A 10670-nucleotide genomic window follows, 5' to 3' on the forward strand; every position below is an offset into this window, starting at 1 on the left:
TCTCGTTATTATGGCTTGCAGTGCTTTCTAATAAAATAATTCAAAATGCTCTTTAGTTGTTTTTGTCATTTGTTTGCTTTATGGGCTATAAGAAAATCCTTTTTACTCAATAGGCTACAGAGGTCTTTACTGAATTTTACATATGAATAGCTGAGTTTACGCTGATTCTGGATCTGTGTAGCACTTGGAAAGGGAAAAGTCTTTACTGTCTGATCACATGATGTAACTTTTTGTGTCAATTCAGTTTGAAAGCACAACTACCAGAGGGCAAATGCTCAAATAGCCGAACCAATGGCAGCTCATCACTTGGCATTTGGCCAAACGAAAGAGGTCCTGCCTAATAAAACCTGCATAAAGTTCCTAATTCTGTACAAAATGTTGTTGTTGTGATGCACATTGTCAGACTTTTGGTATTTTGGGAGGTATAATAAAATCCCTAGCAACTAAGACAAGCTAATGCCACTAATTCTTTGTTGCCACTTTTGTGCTCCTTAAACAAGCAAACCTGCTGAGCTCCTCTCCTGACAATAGTTCCTGACAATAGCTTCATGTAGCACTCGTGGCTTTTATGCGATAGAGAGAGATGATGAATCCATGCTAATCCCCCTTTCATCACACCTAGTCTCTCTCCCCAGCTGCCGCGCTTCTGACTGTGTGAATACCTGCCTGTTTAATGTATTACCCGCCATGCAACACCCTCCGCTTTCATCTAGCTAAACACACTACCTTGATGTTGGAGTAGGGGCTTAATTCACGGTGGTTAGAGCATCAAACAAACTGCAATTCCAAACAGCCTCAGAAACAAAAGGTCACCTGTGAAGTCGATGCCAGCAGTAGGCGTGCATTTTTGTTTTCTGTGCATGTGTGGGTGTGATATTTTGCACATGCACCTAATTTGTTAACGTTTGCATGATAACGGATTCGGAGGACCATGGACCATTGCAAATTTATCAGAAGGTATAGGCTACTCCATGAGGTGCGCTGCCATGAACTAAAATGAAGATTTTCCTGCACAAAACCATCGTTGCTGCATAAATTCCTCAAAACAATGAGCCAAAATATAATGAGTGCAATGGACAGAAAAGACCTTCCTTGCCTTCCTAGGGGAGTTATGGTGAGGTGACAGGAAATACAAAAGGATGGTCTGATCCCAGGTTAATGAGAGAGAAACTCCTTTTGCCACCCGCTGTTGCCACCCATATTTATCCACTGTCTTTCGCCTCCCTCCTCTTCCTCTGCTCCAAAGGTCTCCTCCAGGTCAAACTCACACAAAAGGTGCCGCAAATAATGGATGTGAACGTATTACTCTACCATCACCTTTTCTTTAATGATGTCCTCTCCAGCGACTCTTCCACCTCCTCCTCCTCTTTTTTACTCTCTCCTTTCTCAAGAGCTGTCACTAATCCCACAGCAGCTTTTAGCCCCCTCTCTCTCTTTAATCATGATGCAAACAGTGTATCAAAATGCGAGAGCAAATGGCAACAACAGTAATCCATCACAACACCAGAGCTGAAAGGGAGACTGCATATCTGATGAGGAGTAGAAAGAAACAACACAATTCAACAACATTTTGCTGATCCGGTCCATTTTTCTTACACATGCTGTTTTTCATAATGGCAAACCCACTGACCCAGCTTTGGAAAAGTTCCTCCCTGCTCCGAAATTCACTGACACCTCATAGATTTTGCACCTGATTGATGGGGAAGTTTGTTTTCTGATAAAACGCAGCGGCAGTGTTGATTCATTATAATTGTCTGAGGGGAAACAGGCTGTAAATTCTATCATTGTTCGTAATGAAGTAGAAGATAAAAGCAGAAAAACACGATGTTGGGCTTATCAGCAGAGATGTTCAATATGCTGATGGAAGCAAACAGGCAAATTCCTGCCAAAACAGTTTATGGTAGGTAGCCTATATAGGCCTATGGGTGTACTTTGAATATGATGTTGGGGTGATTAAAGAAACAGTCAAGAAGGATATGACTGTTATTTGGCTTAGCAACAGGACTGTGAACAAAGGTAAACACTTGGTCTAGTCCTGTCCAAAGATAACAACATTTTTCATCACCACCACCACCACTACCATCATCATCATCATCATACTGTGTGACACAGTGGTGAACAAGACTCAGACTATGGGACCGCACGTGGGAATAAACAATTAAAGGTGTACAGAAATGGCCGTTTGTCCTGTTTGTCGCGCCGAGTTGTCACAAGCTGCAACACGAGTTTACCCGAGTAAGGAAAACGAATTTGATTGGTCGTTATCGAGCGGGCGGGATATTCAAAGCTTGGGACGAGACCGAGCTCCGTGTGTGTGTGCGTGTCTCAGACGTTTGAATGACGGATGACGGATCCAATATCAGTGGCTGGTGAATCGTGTACAGGCTGACGTATAATCCGTGCGCCTGCATTATCCAATGCGGAAAAAAAAAATACACACTTTCATCCCGGATTTACTCAAAAATAGAATTTTGCACAAAGTTTGGCCTACATCATCTGATAGATGAGTTATCACATTAATTTTATGACCCAAAGTGGGCTCAAATTCAATTTTCTTTTCTGTACACCTTTAAACAAAGCAATAAAAACGATAGCCAGAGCCCTGTGTCACATGGAAATTCAACATATAAAGTAGGCTACTGACTCGTGTCGTGTGCCTTGACACTGCAATACCCAACACAAACTGGGAAAAATGAAGACACAAATTGAACCTACCAGCACAACAACCAACAACTTGTGCCCAAGAAGCAGCCAACAAAGACATTCTGCTGCTTCCTCATGGTGAAGTAGCCTACAGATGAAACATCTTTAACCAAATAGGCTAGGCTACTATTGAATGTAGCCTAGGCCTGCAACGATCTTACCAGCCCGCAGTGAAATATCGCGAGACTTCCCCACTGGTTAACAGATGTAAACAAACCAGGAGGAGGAGATTCATTCAGCTGCGAAAAGCCATTAGGTTGCTGCTACGTCTCTGTCAAACACAGAAAATCCTACTCACGATCTGTCACGATGTCCTGGAGGACAGGAGCCTTGCCTGTAGGCCAGGCTGGGATGTTGAAGAAGAAGATGTTGTTGTGGTTGCGTCTGAAGCTGAAGTTAGCCGAACTAGCAGGTTGGCTATTAACACACCTGTGGTCAACTTCCGACGACGATGGGATCCACAGTGGAGATATGAGGGCATGACAGGCCATGGCCCATGTCACATCTGATTAATCCACATTGTTGCTGAAAGACGAGAGAGGACCCGCGGCCGCCGCCAGGTGAGGGCGGAGCCAAACACACACCTGTATAAGGTAATCTGATTGTTTGGGAGTCTGGCCAGGGGCAGACTGCTGCTGGTTGCTTTTCCTCTTCACTAAGGATGCTGCTAAACTGTTTCCTACAAATTTAATATAAATAGGCTAATTAGCTAAGACACCTTTCAATCTCAAATTCATGTCCACATCATGGATGTATTATAGCCTATTGGTCCACATTGACTTGAATTACAGAGGTCTTCCGTCCTGTCTGCTCGGAAGTGTCACTGTGATTGGTCAACTTCCCCAGTGCGTTGGGGTATATTAACCCATTGTCTGCCAAGACAAGTTTGTAACAATAATCTAGAAATTATTATTAGCTATTGTCAAAGTGAGTAAACATAAACTTTAAAAAAAAGACGGTAGGCTACATGAATAGGAGTAGGCTACAAAAAAGTTTTCTGTGTTTTTTCTTAGGCCTAGAATACCTTGAAGAACCAGATGTCTCCTCGTGTGACTTGTAATTTTACTGATTTTAAGTCAGATCATAAATATTTGTAAAAACATAATAGTGCAGCTGTAAATCATCATTTCACTGGGTTTCACTAAAGGTTGATAGCTAACTGGAGGTTAGCTTTGTTTTACAAAGATCCCTCTGTGGGACAGTCTGTGTTGCCAACATCTGTCCAAACTGGATCTTACCTGAACTTTAGCTTTGACTTTAGCCTTTGAGCTCAAATTTTACTGCATACAAATATTTGTGCTCAACGTCCATGTTTATTTTGGTAGAAGAACAATGATTTGTGGGGTCGTGTAGCCTACTTTCAGAGCTCAAGTCATTACTGAGCAGTCACTCAGCAGTGTGTTCACTCAGTCTGGTTCATTCTCCCTCCTGACAGTAGAAGACCAGTAAATCAAGTTGGTGGAAATTGGTGCAAGCGATCTTCATGTGTAGTTTTGTCTCTGTATAATATGTTATGTGCATATGCCAAATGTCAAATGAATTATTTGGTAAATAATGAAGAGCATCATTGGTATCTTTGTAAACAACGTCCTTCTGTTGAAGTGTGTGTGCCGTGAGGGCAGCTGCTGGTGTTAGTGAGCTTCGAGAGGTTAAAGAGGGCTCTGACTCTATCCTCCACAGCGCCCTTTACCACCCTCCGGGGAGCTCCCTTTTGAGCCTCTCTCTCTCTCTCTCTCTCTCTCTCTCTCTCTCTCTCTCACTCTCTCTCTCACTCTCTCTCTCACTCTCTCTCTCCCCCCAGTCAGAGGACAGGAACTGAAAATGGCCCCCTTCATCTGGCAGAATGACAGCCACTGACAATGTGGACTGTCCCATTTGACATAGGGCAGACTCCAAAGACATTCTGTCCTCCTGTGGCCAGCTGTTGGCCAAACACTCCTGTGCAGCTTCAAAGAGAGGTGTACAAAGTGGGGACTGTGTGAGAGGCTGGTGGTACGTGTGATGGGAAGGTGTGGGTATTGAGTGTGACAGGCCAAAGGGAGACAGAAAAAAAAACCCACCAGGTCCCTCTCATTTTCTCCTAACACACGGCAGGCACTGACAATGAGGAATAGATGTCAATAAATATAACACATGCTATTATTTTGGGAGCCACACAAGAGGTGGACATGCGTCAGTGAACATGGGAACCATGGGAGATTTCTGACAGTTTTCTGTTCGTCACTGCTCCTCCTCTTGAGGTGATTAGTTTTCACAATCAGCGGATGCAAATTGGAATTTGCCGACAGCTCATCAATCACAGTTCGGCTGCAATCTGTTGAGCGGCTCGGCACGTGCCAGCAGACAAACTATACAGTCAATTTGGTCTCAGACACTCATATATATTTCTGCACCGGGACACATTAGGAACATTCAGTTTTCATTTGCCCTCAAGTTGAAGAGGCTGCTTGTCACAAGAGTCATTTTGTCCCAGGAGCCATCAAACAACTCTTATACCTTCAGCTGTCTTATTTTGTTCAACAGGAAAACAATTTGAGATTACCACATAGACCATATTAAATTTCAAACCTGTTCACCAAGCTGTAAATGGTCAAATTAGTTTCACATAAAAATAACAAAAGTATCATTATGTTTTGTACGTTTTTCAATTTTATTGTTTATTGTTGCTAATTTATGAGTAATAAATGTATTTAGTGGCAGCACATTGTGTTTAACTGCTTTGTTATGTACATTACATTGTTTTGAACAGACTTTTTCATGAATTATTGAATAACTAGCTTCAGGTGTTAAATAACTCATAACATTTTATGTTATTATTATAAATCTAAAAGATTGTACTGAAAACAGTAAAAGACACAGTCTGGAAAATGTTAAGTCATGTTCTCTATACAGTAATTTCACCATTGTAGCAGTAAAGGCTTTAGATTTATAGTGTCACTCAAACTGTGACTTTATGCAGAAGATAATCAATCATGAGTCTCAAAGTGTCAAAAAAACATTTTTTTCCTCCAAAAATGTGTTTCTGTTGACTACATCATATTCACTCCATCGTTAACTCAAATCTTGCTCAGGAAGTACTTGGAGCACAGCTTCAATTTGCTTGGCATTTCCTATGAGATCTGTACAGTCTGTTCATACAGTACTGCTACACAGCATAGTACGCACTGTCTACAGTCAGTCTGCAGCATGCGCTCAGGACACAGCAGACCTGTGCAGTAACTGCCTGTTTAGCTGATAAATGTGGCTGTTTCACATCTGTGATGGAAGATGAATCTCTTACTTAAAAACTGATGTCCTCAGGTGAACAAGAAGTGGGCAGCCAGGCCCTGTTAGTGAAGCAGTGGGCCGACGTGTGGGTCAGCAGTCAGAAATGATGTGACAAAGCATTGCAGCAACCTGCAGTCGAGGCTGCAGCGAACCTCAGAGTATTGGATAAGACAAGAGGGAGATTCCACTGTTAGAGTCATCAAAATAAATGCCTGGAATACAAAGTGACAGCAGCAGGGGGGGAAAAGATGTAAATTTGATTTCTGGGAAGTCCTTTCTGTGAGTACATTAATGCATACGCTGCATACACACGTGTACAAGCACACAGCCACACACACACATACACAGCTCACTCCCTGGTTCACTGAGTTCATTGCGCTTAGCAGTCTGGAGAGGTGGATGCAGCCTCTCTCCTTCTCTCTCTCACCAAATCTTTCCCCTGTACTCAATACAAAGGAGAGTGATTAATTAGTTGGGCCGGCAGCAATAAAAGGTCCAAATAAGTTGTCATCACTGGTCCCCAGGGTGTCTCTCCATGGTGCAGTTCAGAACAGATCACACTGCCATTTTCCTCACTAAGACCTTATGTGCTCACATATATCTAACGCTATCCTCAAAACTCAAGGGGCCAAGCTGTGGTGGTGCCAAGGCCGGCAATTCTTATCTTTGATTGAAGAAGTAATCAGTGCTGGTGGTGAAGTTCAGTCATTTAATATTCTGATCAGTCTTGGTCTTCACAGAGAAATCTTGTTGTTGACATCTAATAGCAGCAGAGAGCAGAGAGGGAGAAAACACGGTCATTACTTTTAAAGAGTCATTTCATTCCGACAGCTGAGATGTAAATTGGGAACCCCCTCTACTGGATTTCTGGAGAACTGCTCCTTTATGACAAAGCAACAGCTTTCAAGGTTGCTAACTGCGGTCAACGGGGTTATCTGAATGTTTGTGTGGATGTCTGTGCAAACTGCAGCATGTGTGATCCTAAGACCCACTGCTTTAACCCATGGTTAGAAGAAGAGCTTCTTGAGCTGCATGTACAAATCATCTGATAATTCATCACCTGTCCAATAACGACAATTAGTGTTTTATGGCGCAATTAGGCAGAAGCAAAGAAGGCTCCCTATTAAATCTATCATAATTAGTGACAGTGGTCCTTTAATGACAAGGAGTAAAAAGGAGAAGGTTTGTGGTGGACAGTACTCTTGAGAATAAAAAGGCAATGCGGGCACTAAACGGGAGAATTGATCAAAAGTAAACTGGAGTCTGTGGTTGCAATGAAACCATCAGTGATGAGGCCATCATCAGTACACTAGCACAGTGAATCTACCTTTTAAAACAGGCACATTTTTGAATATCTGACCTGCCACAGTCATGTCTGTTTTCATTCACATAAGACCTGCAGCAAGAAGAAAAACAGCTTCATTAATGCAGTTACTATCATTACAAATATACTTTGTATTATCTCTATAATCAACACACTAACTATGAGTTCTGTTGTGGAAATTCTTTAGCAGTTCATTAAAATACACAGTTGGTTAAGAAACAAAAGGAGACCTGATACTTTGGGGGGAAAGCAGGGTGTAGGGACATCTCAAGTGATTGAAACATAGAAATATTGAAATTTACTATTACAGTTTACAGTGCAGAGTACATATTACCGTATAAACATGTTTGGAGTTAAGGTTTCTCACTGTGACCACCAGAGGGCAGTCCACACTGGTCAAAAGGTCTATTGATTGAAAATGTATTTATTGGAAGAAATAATTATCAACATCAACATGACAAAAACAATCTGCCTAAAAAGCTGCTGAATGAACCCTGTTTCCATTCATTTCAAGAAGTACGAAAATGAATGAAATAAATCGATAGATAAATAAATACATAACTAAATCATTAACTTCACACAAATATTTTCTTTGTACTTCTCATTAACTGTGCACACTACTTTGATTTGCTCGATTATTTGTGTGTGTCTGCTTTGCTTGCATTATTTTTCTGTATTATTATGTATTGATCTGCTGTATTTTCTCTGTTCTCCACAGCTGTCCTCGTCCCACCCCCAGATTTAGGACTTGTTAACATACGTTTTTGTGAAAGGAGATATTTTCTGTAAGTTGGTAAGTCAGAGAACATTTAATGATTTTTACTTGGTCTCACACACACAGCATCATATGCAGTGTTGTGCTGCAACATATTTGGTAAAACAGCAGATGGCAGCAATAATATCAACAAGCCTTTAAGAGTCTCTCTTTCAGGAATCCAGAAGAGGAAGAAGGGGGAGGAAGAAAAGGAGGAAGAAGGTGTGTGTTTAAAAAGGGTGTGTTTCTTGGAGTATTTGAGGCAGTCAACACAGGACACAGTTTTAGAAGTTGTGAGCAGGACTTCGCTGAGTTAATCCCCCGGATTTACAACATCGCTCAGGTTTGTACAGCTCAACTAAACTTTTTTGTTTTTGAAGTACAGCTGAGAATTATCTGGGAACATCTGCCAGCTGTGCTCCAGGACAGCTGTTAGCTACTGTAGGGAACTAAGAGCTAAGTCTTCTGATACAATCGGTGAGATTCAGGTTGATCAAGATTGTGTGCCAACCTTTTAAAACAAAAAACTAAAATGTTAGATGATGGCTGGCACCTTCTATCCGTAAACCACTGTTGTTCAATACTCTTTTAGTGCATCAATAGTGGGATTGTACTTTTCAGACTGAGCCAGTTTCACTCACTGTCAATACAGTGGAGATGCAGAAGAACGGCAGAGTGACTGAGTTTGAGCAGATGCAGGAAAGATGGACCAGCCTGCTGAACCGCATTCATGAGGACCCAAAGGTAACCCAGAATTGAATCACCTGAATATGTGACAAAAAAAAACTCTTTTATTTTCTTAATTTCCTTAAAGCTAAATGAGATGTGTGTTCCAGGTGACACGGGTGATGGAGACGAGGGTCGGGCGGTACCTGAGCAGCCATCCTGCCTTAGCTCTCACGGTGATGCTGTTCGGTGTCATGGCAGCGCTGCCTGTCGGGCTTTTCCTCATCTTTGCTCTCGTGACCATTGTTATGTCAGCAGTAGGTTTTGTTTTCTTTGAAGGTAAGTGTGCTCATGTCAAGATCGGCCTCTGCGTTGTGTTGTTTTGTGACAGCCCCACGCACCTGAAATCTTTCTCTACTGTCTCCACCAGTGTTCCTGCTGTTCGTGGGGGGGCTGACTCTGCTGTGTGTGCTCTCTGGCCTCGCCTTCTTCTCCGTTATAGTTTCATTCATCTTTAATATTTTTTATAGCACAATCTCCAACATCTTCAACTATTACGACCCACGCCTGACAAAGGTAATGAACTGCAGACTCAGATCTTTTTTATTATGTACAATATATAATGCCTGGATTTAATATTCTCAAAAATGGAAGTAAATATACACACTTTAATATTACTTACTGTGACACTATTACAATGAACTATTAAATGTTTAGTCGCCGTCGTTTATTTCTTTCTCTTCTCCTTTTTTCCCCATCAGCAACATAAAGTCCAGGAGAAGGATAGTGAATGGGAGTCTTCAAAAGTGAAGGAAGCGCAGTAGCTCTCTTCCTCTCATCTATAGTTTATAGGCAGCATAAATCAGCACTACTGAGGTTTGATGGTTGTGGACCCTGATGCTTGAATGTATGGTGGTTTGAGTCTGAGATCTACTGTGGTAACATATTTACAAACACCGATGGTTACTGAATGTGTAAAGCCTAATATCAAAATTAAGTTTCAATACCTTAATATTAACTAGTCTTCCAAATGTATAATTACCAAAATAGATGCCTTAAAGTGTGTCTGATCTGTGCATATTCTTGGATATATTCTTGGGATGGCAGCTTTTTCCTACCAAAAACGTCATTATTGATGATGGCTTTCAGTCTGAAAATGCCTTAATATTTATTTGTTTGCAGATATTTAATGTTGGTGCCCTTTTGACAATGGAGATGCATTACAAAATGCTGTTACATGTGTATGTTGGCTGTTGACTGGTAAAGAGCAGAGTGTTTTGCGTTTGTAAGACAGTGTTGAATAAAAGCTCACCTATTAATCTATTTATATCTCCCTACTTGTATCAGTGTGGTGTGATTAGCTACTAGCAATGTTTCCATGCAAAAGAATCTCCTGTGTATTACAATGGCACATATTCCTATGGGCCTTCTTGTAGCACAATATGCAGAGGAATTTATCTGCTCAGTTTGATTTAGTTTTTCTCGCTTTAGTGCATTTCTCACATCACTATTAACATTTGCACAACAGTTGCAGTGCATTTCTCAAAACAATTAGTACAAACTGCAAAACCTAATGGATAACCTGCAAAAGCGTGTCACTGGCTCAAAATGGATAGTTCATTCCTCAAAAGCAAGTATTCATGTCAATGAAACTGTCCGTGTCATCCAAATGAGAAGTCCTGACATTGTTTATGAACAAGACAGTCAAATGTCATGTTTTCATTATGACAGTTGACTCTGTATTTCCAATGCAAAAAAAGTCAGATCTTGGTGATTGCCTGAAAATGCTCAAGACGGCACTATACACTACTTGTACAGCAATAAAACTACAGTAAAGTTACACACTGTATTTAGGAGTAACTGAGTACAAGACATTGAATATATGTTTAACATTTTTACTGCTCTTTGCAATTCTAATTTGTTTGTGTTTGTTTGATTGTGGAAAAGAAAAATACC

The 10670-nt window shown here is 41.2% G+C and overlaps 1 protein-coding gene across 3 annotated transcripts; it reads left to right on the forward strand.

Moving 5' to 3' along the window:
• The first annotated feature begins 3059 nt into the window (after positions 1-3059).
• Positions 3060-9986, forward strand: LOC310989607 (lipid droplet assembly factor 1-like). 3 transcript variants are annotated; one of them, XM_083976716.1, is made up of 8 exons: positions 3060-3263; positions 8013-8087; positions 8226-8270; positions 8434-8525; positions 8641-8792; positions 8885-9053; positions 9145-9290; positions 9476-9986. In XM_083976716.1, exons 5-8 carry the CDS (start codon positions 8706-8708, stop codon positions 9536-9538), a joined length of 465 nt encoding a protein of 154 aa, XP_083832842.1. In that variant the 5' UTR covers positions 3060-3263; positions 8013-8087; positions 8226-8270; positions 8434-8525; positions 8641-8705; the 3' UTR covers positions 9539-9986. The 3 variants fall into 3 exon arrangements, with proteins under 3 accessions (XP_083832842.1, XP_083832843.1, XP_083832841.1); XM_083976717.1 differs by having other exon boundaries at positions 8701-8792; XM_083976715.1 differs by lacking the exons at positions 3060-3263; positions 8434-8525 and having other exon boundaries at positions 7711-8391.
• Positions 9987-10670: the final 684 nt, after the last annotated feature.

The sequence above is a fragment of the Trachurus trachurus genome, assembly GCF_905171665.1.
Source record: "Trachurus trachurus genome assembly, chromosome: 8".
Taxonomy (NCBI): Eukaryota; Metazoa; Chordata; class Actinopteri; order Carangiformes; family Carangidae; genus Trachurus; species Trachurus trachurus.